The sequence below is a fragment of the Papilio machaon genome, chromosome 26, assembly GCF_912999745.1.
Source record: "Papilio machaon chromosome 26, ilPapMach1.1, whole genome shotgun sequence".
Lineage (NCBI taxonomy): Eukaryota > Metazoa > Arthropoda > Insecta > Lepidoptera > Papilionidae > Papilio > Papilio machaon.
In genome coordinates, this window is record NC_060011.1 from 5,963,034 (window position 1) to 5,976,494 (window position 13,461).

The 13,461-nt window shown below is 58.2% G+C and overlaps 1 protein-coding gene across 1 annotated transcript; it reads left to right on the top strand.

Annotated features, from left to right (window-relative positions):
• The first annotated feature begins 1,403 nt into the window (after positions 1–1,403).
• On the top strand, positions 1,404–3,767 carry LOC123722509 (actin cytoskeleton-regulatory complex protein PAN1-like). The gene has a single exon (XM_045684400.1). It carries the CDS (start codon positions 1,404–1,406, stop codon positions 3,765–3,767), a length of 2,364 nt encoding a protein of 787 aa, XP_045540356.1.
• The last annotated feature ends 9,694 nt before the right edge of the window (positions 3,768–13,461 follow it).

Consider the following 13,461-nt stretch of genomic DNA (forward strand, 5'->3'; position numbering starts at 1 on the left):
TTTTAAGATATTAGCCTAAAAAATCCAAGTGAGGTATCAAAATGTTCGTCAGGAGTTGTAGATTCTATTTTAATAAATTTTGATATAGGTCGCAGCTTTACTTTTCGAGCTACGATTTTTTGAAAAAGGGGGAAAATTCTTCCCCACTTTGTGCCTCAATATCTCCTTTATTTGTTGTCCGATTTTAATTTTGATTACACCATCAATCTCGGTTTTTCGCAGGCTTTCCAACGAGGTGTGTCACGTCCCTCTAGAAGTCTTGGATCCAGGACCTCGTGTCCACGCGGTTTACTTCTGCAGGTGATTTTCCGCGGTTTTCCTCAGCGGAAAATTCTGGAAGCTGGCCGAGGACCTAGATCTCGTCAAGATCTTTCGATCGATACCCAAAAAAGGGTATGTTGTCGATCACTTTCGAGCAGCGTTATTTTTTAAAGGTCAAAATTCTTCAAATTTTCAAGTTTTTCAGTTCTAAAAATTTCTTCTTTCACTTTTTTAATATAAAACTTTCACTGTTCGAACCACCGGATTTTTGCGCGTTCAACGATATATCGCACTTATAATTTTGCGGAAAAAATCCCACAACTTAGAATTTTTTCACGTTTTCGACGTACGGAGCTACTTTTCGCAACTTTGCGCGCGCGGTGACACCTGGGCGGGCGGAACGTGACTGGGGGTTGGTTAGGTTAGGTTAGGTTAGGTTAGGTTAGGTTAGGTTAGGTTAGGTTAGGTTAGGTTAGGTTAGGTTAGGTTAGGTTAGGTTAGGTTAGGTTAGGTTAGGTTAGGTTAGGTTAGGTTAGGTTAGGTTAGGTTAGGTTAGGTTAGGTTAGGTTAGGTTAGGTTAGGTTAGGTTAGGTTAGGTTAGGTTAGGTTAGGTTAGGTTAGGTTAGGTTAGGTTAGGTTAGGTTAGGTTAGGTTAGGTTAGGTTAGGTTAGGTTAGGTTAGGTTAGGTTAGGTTAGGTTCCACGGACCTGCTCGGTTGTCCGAGTGGGCGGAGAGGTGAACTCCGACGTGGCGCGTCCCCGGGTGGTGGATAGGGGAACGCCCCGGCATATTGCTCGGGTAGGGCTTTTTTTGCCCCGCGAACCAAACACTAACAACCCGTAAGTCCGCATTGAGCGGAAACGGGGGCTCTGCGCATTGAGCGTGGGGCCGCGAGGAAGAAAACCTCTATAAAAAATTACCCTGAGGAGGAGGAGGATGTTCCGTAGGGCTATACCGGACAGGGCCACCCATACCGGGCAGGCCTGCGGAACATCGGCGAGGGCGTGCGGCAACACGTAAAAAGGCAGCGGACTTCGGTCGGAGTATGGCGGCCTTCAAGGCCGCGCGTCGTGACTGGGGGACCTCACCCTGCACAACAAAGGCGGCTTCCGGTGTCCGACAACGCCGGACCACCAATGACCATGGCAAGCTCTAAAAAGATATTACCCCAGGAGGGTACCGCTGGTTACTCCAGCGGAGAATCCCTCCCAGAGGTCACTCTGACCTCTGGCCGGCCCTCGTATTCTGGGGGGGCCAAAGACTGCCAATCAACGACCACTGCACGAATAATGACCTCGATAGCAAGCGATATGGATTTGTCGAAAAAGGAAGGGAGAAAAGCGTGGAGAGAGGGAGAGCCAGAGATTGGCAAAAACCGGACAGAGGAGGACGACACTAGCGAAGTTGAGCTAGTGTCTGTATCCGAAGCGTCCGGAATGTCAGGATTGTCTGAGCCACCCACCGACTCGGACAGCACAATAGAGGGAAGGCAGGACACGACGGAGGCGAAGAAAGCTGCTCCGACGGTCCCTAGGCTGGCCTTAAAGTTTCCAACGAAGAGGCCCAAGAAGAGGACGCTCAAGGACGATGAGACGGCGGCTCCGGTCGCTGTCAAAGTGTCCACTGCAGCGAGAGGCCGCCCCAGAAGACCAGGGGCGCATAATGCCTACCTGCAGGAGGTGAGAGCACTTCTGGCAGAGGGAGAGGCAGAGGAGAGTAGAGCAGGCAGCTCGAAAGCCCCCCCCCAACCGCCCCCGTGCCTCCCTAGGGAGCAATCAGAGCCGAGATGTGCTCAGCCGGCGGCTGCGACGATCGAGGCCCTTGCCGCGAGAGCCCTCCTGAATGTGGCCACCATTCAGGGGGAGGTCAAAAAGAGTGGCAATATAAAGGGCACAGTGCTGGGGCACATTAACCGGGCCACGAAGGAGGTGATCGAGGCGGTGGAGGAGCTCCGCTCGATCACCCCCCAAGAAGAACAGCGACGGCTCCGCGCGGAAAACGCCAGATTAGCAAAGGAAGTTGAAATCATCCGCGCGGAGCTGAAGGCATTTAAAGAGGCATACTCGGAGTCGCAGAGAAAAGTGGCCGCGACTCCGAGGGAGGCTCCTCAGGCCCAGGAGGGAGTGGAGACAATGCTCAGGGGCGCGCTTGACGAGATGAGGCGCGAACTCTTGGAATCCGTAGGCGGGATGGTGAACGCCCGCCTCGGAGACCTGGAATCGCGCCTCCCCCCTGAGCCGGTGGTCAGACCACCCCTCCAGGCGGATAGGCTCCATCCGCCACCGCCGCGCCCTGTGGCCCGGCCAAACCTAGTTGCTGGTGCTACTAGAACTACAGAGGCACAACCGGCCCCGGCCCCAGCGGCCAAAGCCGGACCGGCCCCAAGGCCAAAGAGGAAAATCAAAAAGACCGGACCGGCCGCCCCTCCCCCCCCTCCACCTGCTGGCGGAGAAGGGAGCGCAGGGAAGGCTGCAAAGGCCAGAGCCGGAACCGCCAATCCCGCCCCCCAAACACCCGGGGGCGACGAAACACCGTGGTCCCAAGTGGTCGGCCGGAAGGCCCGGAATAAAAAGAAGAAGGCTCCGGCCGGGGCCCCGCCCGCTGCACCAGTTCACACTGGTAGGGTGCAGCGGGTTCCCCCCCCTCCCAAGACTGTAAAGATCGTGGCCCCCAAAACGGCGGCCATAACTGTCACCCTCAAACCGGGGGCCACGATCACAAACGAAGAAGGACAGGTCTCTGAGGCCAAATACGTCGACGTCTTGGCTAAGGCCAAGGCAGCGATCTGCCTCAGAGACCTAGGCTTGGAGACGGTAAAGGTCAGAACCAGTATGACCGGCTCCAAGTTAATGGAGGTAGGGGGGACCACCCCGGAAGAGACGGCCGACCGCCTGGCTGCCGAATTGGTCAGAGTTATCGGCGGCTGGGCGGACATCGCGCGTCCGTCCAAACTTGCAGACCTTCGGGTCTCTGGTTTGGACGAGACGACGACGCGCGAAGAGGTGGCAGCCAAACTGGCGTCAACCGGGGGCTGCCACCCTGATATGGTCAAAGTGGGCCTAATTAGGCCCAGCTTCTGGGGTGGGGGTTCCACCCTGGTGCGGTGTCCGGCAGCGGCGGCGAAGGCCCTCGCACAGATAGGGAAGGTGGCCATTGGATGGTGCATGGCCACCGTCACCGCGGTGAGGGCCCGGCCGCTGCGGTGTTTCAAATGCATGCAGCTGGGCCACACCCGGGCCCTATGCCCGTCGGAAGCGGAGGATGGTCGCCTCTGCTTCCGATGTGGCCAAGAGGGCCACAAGAGGGCTGCGTGCGAGGCGCCTGTCCACTGCGCCGTGTGCAAAAGGACAGGCTGCCCGCACGCCCACGTCATGGGGGGGACTAAATGCACCCCCCCCACCATAAGGGGGAAGGCCCGCTCCACCGGCCCTCCCCCTGCGCCAAGAGCGCAGCCGCCGTCCGGGCCGCATCAACCGCCCGAAGAGGAACGTATGCAGGTGTCATAAATGCCCAGACACCTGCATACGGAGTTCCTGCAGACCAACGCCAACCACTCCGCCCGCGCACAGGACCTGCTCATGCAGGCCCTGGCGGAGTGGAAAATTGCCGTTGCTGTCGTGGCCGAGCCCTACCTCATCCCTTCCCAGCCTCATTGGGTCGGGGACACGGAGGGCTCGGTCGGAATGGTGGCGCCGCCAACGGGCCCGCAAATCCTCTCTCTCAGAGAGAGGGGTGCGGGTTACGTGGCGGCAAACTGGGGAGAAGTAGTGCTCATCGGAGTCTACTTCTCCCCGAACAGGAGCCTCTCGCAATTTGAGAGGTTCCTGGATGGCCTGGAGCTGGTGGTGCGGAGGGCATTGCCAGCCCAGGTCATCGTGATGGGGGACCTCAATGCTAAGTGCGCGGCTTGGGGATCCCCCATCACCGACGTCAAGGGGGCGCACCTTCGGGACTGGGCCCTCACTATTGGCCTGGTCCCGGAGAACCGGGGCAGCGCCTTCACATGTGTGCGCGCACGGGGTGGCTCAGTTGTCGACGTGACGTTTGCCACCCCCAATATCGGCGCGCGCATCTCGTGTTGGCGCGTCCTGGAGGACGTGGAGACCCTGTCAGATCACCTGTACATCAGGTTCAGGGTCTCCACAGCGCCCCCTGGGCGTCAAACTCGCACGGCGGGCGGCAGGGGCGTCTTCCCTAGGTGGCAGCTGTCGCGTCTCGACGAAGACCTGGCAGAGGAGGCCGCTATTGTTTGTTCGTGGGCCTCCGACCCCCCTCAATCCCTGGGGGTCGGAGAAAGGGCTGCCAGGTTCCGTCGGGACTTGACAGCTGTATGCGACTCGGCAATGCCTAGGGCTCGACGCCTCGCGCCCCGAGAGGGGGTGTACTGGTGGTCGCGGGATCTCGCGGCCCTGCGTGCCACCAGCAACGCCGCTCGCCGTGCTCTATCCCGGTGCCGAAGACGTCGGCACCGGGAGCCGGGCGAGCTGGAGCGCCTCCAGGCCGAAATGCGTTCGGCCAAGAAGGCGCTCCAAGCCGCCATAGGGGCCGCCAAGGACGCTGCATACTCGGAGTTCTTGGCGGCCCTGGATGCGGACCCGTGGGGGCGCCCGTACCGGATGGTACGGGCCAAATTCAAAACGGCGCCCCCCACGGAGGCCATGGAGCCGGCCGTCCTCAGCGCGGTGGTAGAGGGGCTATTTCCAGACAGCCCCCCATTCGAGCCACCGCGCATGACGCAGCAGAGGGCCAACGACGAGGACGACGCCGCCCCTAATCCTCCTCCGATAACAGAGGACGAAATGCTAGGGGCGGCCCGCCGGCTCCAAGGCCCGCGGAAGGCCCCGGGACCGGATGGGGTCCCGGGGAAGGTTCTCCCCATCGCGTTAAAGCACCTCGGGGACCGCCTACGCTGCCTCTTCGACGACTGTCTGGCAGCGGGGCACTTCCCTGAGGTGTGGAAGGAGGGGCGGCTGGTCCTTATAAGGAAAGAAGGCCGCCCCGCGGACTCTCCGTCGGGATACCGCCCGCTGGTGATGCTGGACGAGGCCGGGAAGCTGTTGGAGCGAGTTATAGCTGCCCGGATCATCCAGCATCTAGCGAGGGATGGGCCGCAACTCTCGGTGAACCAATTCGGGTTCCGGTCAGGACGATCCACCTTGGACGCCCTGGCCGCCCTGAAGAAGTTCACCGACGAAGCGGCCCAAAAGGGGCAGGGAGCCATGGCGGTGTCACTCGACATCGCCAATGCCTTCGGCTCCCTCCCCTTTGCGGTAATAGAGGAGGCGCTCCGGTATCACGGAGTGCCCCTCTACCTGCGGAGAGTCGTGGGACACTACCTGCAAGGGCGGGTAGTGTCCTACATGGGGAGAACCGGTCGAGAGGAGAGGCGGATGGCCACCGGTGTTCCACAGGGGTCTGTGCTAGGGCCCCTCCTGTGGAACATCGGATATGACTGGGCCATCCGCGGAGAGGTGCTGTCCCGGATGGCGGTCATTTGCTATGCAGATGACACGCTGGTAGCCGTCCGGGACACCACCTGGAGCCGATTGGTAAGGAGGGCTGAGGCCGGAGCCACATTGTTGACCCGGAGGATTGAGGCATTAGGCCTTCGAGTGGCCCTCAGTAAGACCGAGGCCCTCTGTTTTAAAGGGCCTCGGTGGAGGGTACCTGCGGGGGCCACCCTCCGGGTCAACGGAGAGGAAGTCGGGGTCAAGGCCCGGATAAAATATTTGGGTCTTGTCCTCGACGGGGGTTGGCGCTTCGGTGACCACTTCCGAGCGCTGACCCCCCGGCTGGTGGGCGCGGCCTCAGCCCTGGCGAGGCTCCTCCCTAACCTCAGCGGTCCGGGTGTACATGCGAGGATGCTGTACACCACGGTCGTCAAAAGTATGGCCCTGTACGGTGCACCGATATGGGCTCGCGCCCTTAATGCACCGAACAGGGCCCTCCTCCGCAGGCCGCAACGCATTGTTGCGGCGCGTGCGTGCCGGGCCTACCGAACGGTAGGCCACGCGGCTGCCTGCGTTTTGGCCGGCACCCCTCCGTGGGAAATCGAGGCGGGAGTGCTGGCCGAAGCCTACTGGGCGCGGGCCATACAAAGAGCCCGGGGCGAAGCCCCGGCCCCAGAGGAGGTCTCCCGCGCCCGGGAGGCGAGGAGAGTGACGACCGTGGAGCGGTGGGCGGGAAGCCTAGCGCACGCCAAATATGGCGTGCGCACTATAGAGGCCATACGCCCACTGCTCCCGGAATGGTGTGGGAGGAGCCACGGCTCCCTCACCTTCCGTCTGACACAGGTGCTGTCCGGGCATGGTTGCTTTGGACGGTACCTGTGTCGGATCGGAAGGGAGGTGACGATGCGCTGCCACGAGTGCGGCGCCAGCGAGGATACGGCGCAGCACACACTCGAAACGTGCTGCGCCTGGAATGATGAGCGCCGCACTCTGGTGGCGGCGATAGGCGGCGACCTCTCACTTCCCGGCGTCGTACACGCCATGTTGGGAAGTGAGAGGTCTTGGAACGCGGTCTCCTCCTTCTGCGAAACAGTCATGTCGCAGAAGGAGGAGAGGGAGCGGGAGCGCGAAGGGGATCCCCTAGCGCCCCCGCTCCGGCAGAGAAGAGTGGGGAGAAGGAGGCGGCAATTTGCCGCTGCTGCCCTTCTCCCCACGCCTTAGATTTTGAGGGCCCGTAGCGGCCAAACGCAGGCGGGGTCACGGAAGTAAGCTAACGCGTTCCCCGTGGCCCCGCCGTAACGCGTGAGAGGGCAGTCTGGTTTTAGTGGGTATTCCGGTCGCCTTGTCTTTTCTGCGGCCGGCGAGTCCCACACTCCCCTACGCCATTGCACAGCCCGGCGTAGGGGGTGCGTAAATGCATTTCCAGACTATAAAAAAAAAAAAAAAAAAAAAAAAAAAAAAAAAAAAAAAAAAAAAAAAAAAAGGTTAGGTTAGGTTAGGTTAGGTTAGGTTAGGTTAGGTTAGGTTAGGTTAGGTTAGGTTAGGTTAGGTTAGGTTAGGTTAGGTTAGGTTCCACGGACCTGCTCGGTTGTCCGAGTGGGCGGAGAGGTGAACTCCGACGTGGCGCGTCCCCGGGTGGTGGATAGGGGAACGCCCCGGCATATTGCTGGGGTAGGGCTTTTTTCGCCCCGCGAACCAAACACCAACAAACCCGTAAATCCGCACTTAGCGGAAACGGGGGCTCTGCGCACTGAGCGTGGGGCCGCGAGGAAGAAAACCTCTATAAAAAATTACCCTGGTGGCAACACCACACTTGGTCGCCCACTGGTCTTCATGATCGGTGGACGCCAAGTAAACCGTAATCCGCACTGAGCGGACCGGGGGCCCTGCGCACTGAGCGTGGGGCTGCGAGGAAGAAAACCTCTCTAAAAAATTACCCCTTTCTGGGCGGAAACGCCCCGCGCGGCGGCTGGCTTCGGCCACCGTCGGGCAAACCGTAAACCCGCACGGAGCGGGAACGGGGGCTCCGCGCACTGAGCGCGGGGCTGCGAGGAAGAAAACCTCTATAAAAAATTACCCTAATCCCAAGCATCGCCGCCCGGCGAAGGGATGAATCGTTGGTGGGAGACCAGCGGCGAGGGCGGCAACACCGGGGGGGGCTTTTTAAGGGGAATAAAAAACATGAACACGACGAACAAAGAAAAAACTACCCGGGAGGGTCCCGTTCGCGGGGAATCCCTTGGTGGGTCGGACAGCCGGCCCATCGGCCCCATTGTATACGGGGGGGCCATTCGCCGTGTGGAGGAGGAGAGTAGGATAGGTTCAGCAGGAGGAAGTAAAGAGAAGGAGAGAGAGAGAGTGAGGAGGCTGTCAGATTCAGACTCAGACAGCAGAGACTCCATGGCAAGCGCTTCCAGCCGCTTTGCTTCCATGGAGTCCCTAGACCAGGAAGGTGCGGGAAGATTCTGGAGTGAGGGCCGCGGCCAGAAGAGGCCCAGAGATAAGGAGTTGAGCGGCAGCTCCACAGACACCCCCGCCAAAGGGGTACACAAAAGAAGGGGACGCGGCCGTCCGCCAACCACCGGCGAGTACGTCGGGCTGGCGGCCGCCAAAGAATCATTGAGAAAGGCGACAGAGGCGGAGATGAGGGCACGAGCCGAGGCGGAACTCCTTGACTCAGTTCTGGAAGCCCGCAAGACTCGATCGGCTCTGGTCACGGCAGGTCCATCAAATGCCGCGCCACTGGAAGTTGAAGAAGACACGGCGACCACCGTCCTCAAACGGATCGGATCCAGCCTCGACGTAGTCGAAAGAGTGGCGAAGAAATCGTCAAACCTTAAGGGAACCTTTGTGCGCGCACTACAGGATGCCGTCAGCGCCATTAAAGAGGACGTCGCCGGCCTCGCCCAGAGGTCGGTATCGGATGAGACGCGCGCCTTGCAAGCAGATAATGCCCGCCTGCAAGCTGATATGGCCAGCCTCCGCAAGGAGCTGAATGAGATGCGCCAGGAGATGGAGAGGGTGCGGAAGCAGGGTTCCGCCAATGCCCTCATGGATACGACAATGGAGGCCGTCCCTGTCCGGCCCCCACAACCACAACCAGAGACCTCTCTTGAGGATATTTGCAGGACGGTAATGGTCCAGGTGGGCGGTATGCTCAATGCCCGCCTGGCTTCCCTAGAGGATAGGTTGCTCCCCGAAAGGAACCTGCGACCACCATTAGCGTCGGACAAGAAGAAGGAGGCCCGCACGTACGCGACTGCAACCGCGGAGCCCACACCCGTACCATCTTTGGGTGCTCAAAAAACAGCTGGGACAAAGGTGCCCCCGGCACCAGCACAGCCCGGTCCCAGTGGACTCACGCGCCAGGCGCCCAACGTGCCCAAGAAGAAAAATAAGAAAGACTCCAAAAAAGGAGCCAAAAAGAAGGAGAAAACTCGGCCGTCGACTAGCGAGAACTCAAAGTCCTCCCCTGTCGCCCCCGTAGCACCATCAAATGCCGCCCCTCCTCGTCGTCCTCCAAATCCAGACGCACTCGAGGAGAACTGGGTAACTGTAGGGAGAAATGGAAAGGCACAACGACAAAAGTCGAAAGCGGCTCCCACGCAGGCACCAACATCTGCGCCTGCACCGCGACCGCAGAGACTAAAAGTACCACGAAGCTCTGCCGTTGTCGTGACGCTTACCGAAGCGGCAATCAATAAGGGGCTAACATATAGTAGTGTCTTGAAAGAGGCGAGATCAAAGCTCGATCTAAAAGAGGTGATAGGTATAGAAGCGGTGCAATTCCGTCGGGCGGTTACCGGGGCCACTATCATCCGCATCCCCGGCGCCACCAGCGCCCCGAAGGCAGACATCCTGGCGCAGAAGCTCCAGGAAATTTACCAAAACGACGATATCAAGGTCTCCAGACCCGAAAAAATGATAGACATCAAGATCGAAGGTCTGGACGACTCGACTACACCTGAGGAGGTCAAAGAGGCCATAGTCAAAAAAGGGACATGTGCGGCAGACCAGGTCCGAACTGGCCAACTCCGCCAGAACAGATCTGGCCTATTCGACATCTGGGCTCAGGTCCCTGTTACAGTAGCGAAGAAAATAGCGACGGGCCGCTTCTTAGTGGGCTGGGTGGCTGCCAAGGTCACCATCGGCAGACCCAGAGAACTACGATGCTATCGCTGCATGCAACAAGGGCATGCAGCTAGTCAATGTGAAGCAGAAGATCGTAGCCAACTCTGCTATAAATGTGGACAAGAGGGCCACAAGGCCGCATCCTGCCCGTCGCAACCGAACTGCATCCTGTGCGCGGCGGCGGGCAAGGATGCCAAACACCGGCTGGGGAGTCTAAATTGCTCGGCGCCCAGAAAGACGGTTAATAGGAGATCGCTGGTTTTCCGCCGCAGCGCTGCCCCACCGAGCGGGGAACGTATGGAGGTTGTCGAAGCCACACGTGATTGATATGGCTATACAAGTTTTACAAGCGAATCTAAATCACTGCGCCAGAGCTCAAGATTTATTGATCCAGAGCCTGGCGCAGTGGTCAATTAATATAGCGGTGATTTCGGAACCGTATTCGGTTCCGAATAGAGGCAATTGGGTGGGAGACCTCGATGAATTAGTGGCCCTTTACACCCAAGCCGACCACCCAATTGTCTCACACAAAAAAGGTAGAGGATGCGTAGGCGTCAAATCCGCCGGCGTCGCGGTGATTGGGGTCTATTGCTCGCCGAACCGGTCGCTGGCGGATTTTGACGCCTACCTAAATGAAGTCGACACCCTGATCCAATGGGGGCAACCGCTGGATATTGTTGTGGCCGGGGACCTCAATGCAAAGTCCAGGGCTTGGGGTTCCCCGGTCTCGGATTGTCGTGGCGAATTACTGCTCGAATGGATGGCCCAACATAACTTGGTGCCAATAAACACAGGCACGGAGTACACGTGCGTGCGCATGCTGGGCGGGTCCATTGTGGACGTCACGCTCGCAAATCCCGCACTGGCATGTCGCATGCAGAATTGGAGGGTCTTAGTTGGGGTGGAGACATTATCGGACCATCGCTACATCCGGTTCGATATTCTCCCCTCACCAACACCCCCCCCTACTAGTCGAAACACCGCCATTCCCCCGGAGATTGGACAGATGTGGTCCGTAAGATCGTTGGACAGGGAAGTAGCCGAACTTGCTACCATCGTCGGCACCTGGTCGCAAAGAATGGACGATAAGGAGATAAATGACGGCGTGAACTGGCTGACGGAGACATTGGCACACATCTCCGACTGCGCCATGTCAAAAGTCCGGCCGTCACCGAGGCGACAAAATCGAGTGTACTGGTGGTCGGGAGACCTTTCACGGTTGCGTTCTGCCTGTGTGGTTGCCCGCCGCCGGTACACCCGATATCGTAGAAGGCGCCCAGGATGGGATGAGTCGGAGGAACGGAATCTTTACACTACATACCAGGAAGCCAAAAAGGCTCTACGGTGTGAGATCACCGCTTCCAAAGACCGGGCCTGGGAGGAGTTCTTGAGTAGTCTAGAGTCGGACCCATGGGGCCGGCCGTACAAACTCGTTATGAGTAAGCTGCGCCCCTGGGCTCCCCCACTTACTTCAACTCTAGATCCAGCACTTTTAACATCTGTAGTGTCGACACTCTTCCCTCCCAGTGCCCGTAGTACCGGACTTGACCTTCCCGACTCGATATCTCCCGGTTCTGTCCCGGGGGTATCCGAGTCGGAAATTAACTCGGCGAAGACAAAAATGCAGAGCAAGCGCACCGCCCCAGGACCCGATGGGATACACGGGAAGGTGCTTGCTCTGGCAATTCATCACGGCTTAGACGACCAACTCAAGACACTGCTAACCAAATGTCTCGAGGAGGGAAATTTCCCAATAAAGTGGAAAACGGGAAGGCTGGTCCTGCTGAGGAAGCCCGGAAAACCAGAGGACTCTCCGTCGGCCTATCGCCCGATAGTGCTGCTTGACGAGGCCGGCAAGTTGTTGGAGAGGATAATTGCCGGTCGCGTCAACGAACATCTATCCTCAGTGGGACCGGACTTGGCCGACACCCAATATGGGTTCAGACAGCAGCGTTCCACAATTGACGCTATTTCCAAACTGAGAGACATATGTGAAGAGGCGAAATCCAAAGGCGGGGTAACGATAGCAGTGTCGCTTGATATCGCCAATGCATTCAATACCCTGCCCTGGGATAGTATAATGGCGGGACTAGAACACCATAACGTCCCCCTGTACCTGCGACGAATAATCAATTGTTACCTGCGGGACAGGAAAATCGTGTTTCCCACACAAGATGGTTGGGAAAACTACAACATCTCTTGTGGAGTTCCACAAGGGTCGGTCTTGGGCCCACTCTTGTGGAACATTGGCTATGACTCGGTGCTGCGGGGAGCGCTCGTCCGCGGAGTGCAACTCATTTGCTACGCGGACGATACGCTTGTCGTAGCCACGGGCTCTGACTTTAGAGAGGCAAAACTGCGGGCCACTGCTGGGGCTGCACACGTTTCGGCAAAGATCCGCAGTTTGGGCCTGAGGGTCGCCCTTGATAAATCAGAGGCGATCCTCTTCCAAGACAGTAGAAGAGGAGTGCCCCAGTCGGGGCTCGAAATCATAGTCGGGGGTACTTCGATTCCCATCCGAAGCACCATCAAATATCTAGGTCTTACCCTCGACTCAAAGTGGACTCTTAGACCGCATTTTGCGGAACTAGCCCCGAAGCTCGACGCCACAGCTGCGGCTTTAAGCCGCATTTTACCAAACATCGGTGGCCCGAGCTCGAAACGACGCCTCCTATTTGCGGGAGTGCTGAGGTCGAAGGCCCTATACGGTTGTCCGGTTTGGGCCAACGACCTCTGTACACAGAACAGGGCGATGATACGGCGGTCGCAGCGCACTGTGGCGATCAGGGTCGCGAGGGCATACCGCACGGTGTCGTACGATGCTGGGTGCGTCATCGCGGGCCTGTTGCCGTGGCACCTGGACGCGGCCGCCCTAGCGACGGTTTACTGGCGTAGAGCTGGCAAGCGTGCAGAGGGCGAAGAACCATCCTTGGAGGAGATAAAAGAGTGGAGAGTCCGTGCCCAAAATAGGGCCATGGAAAAATGGAAAGAGGAGTTAAGAACATCCAGGGCTGGGTCGTGGACGGTGGATGCGATCCGCCCGAGACTCAAGGACTGGCTGAACAGGCGGTGGGGGCACCTCTCCTACCGGCTGGTGCAGATGTTGACTGGCCACGGCTGTTTTGGCAAGTATCTGCACCAAATTGCTGGTAGGGAACCAACATCTAGGTGTCACCACTGCCCGGAAGACAGCGACTCCGTCGCCCATACCTTATTTGACTGCCCGGCATGGGAAACCGAGAGGAGACCCATCGCCGCACTCACCGGAATTGACGCGTCAACACTCGCAGAGGTTATCAACAAGATCCTTCAATCTGAGGACGCGTGGAAGGCATTCCACGAGTTCTCGGAGCGAGTGTTGGCAATAAAGGAGAACGCCGAGAGGGAGCGCGAGACCGATCCGGAATCCGCCCCTCTCCGGAGAAGACGAACAGGCCGTCGCCGGCGCACCTATCTGCGTCAGGCGTAGGCCTCTGTAAATATATCAATCGTTGTACATACATATATACATAGATATAGATATAGATATAGTTATAGAATACATTTGTATATATATAATTGTAAATATAGATATACGTGTATATATATTAAAACTTAAGGTGTAAGCATAGTATTAATA

Bases quoted from the DNA above. Each gene is read 5' to 3' on its own strand.
- LOC123722509 (XM_045684400.1), top strand. From the start codon at position 1,404: ATGGCAAGCTCTAAAAAGATATTACCCCAGGAGGGTACCGCTGGTTAC.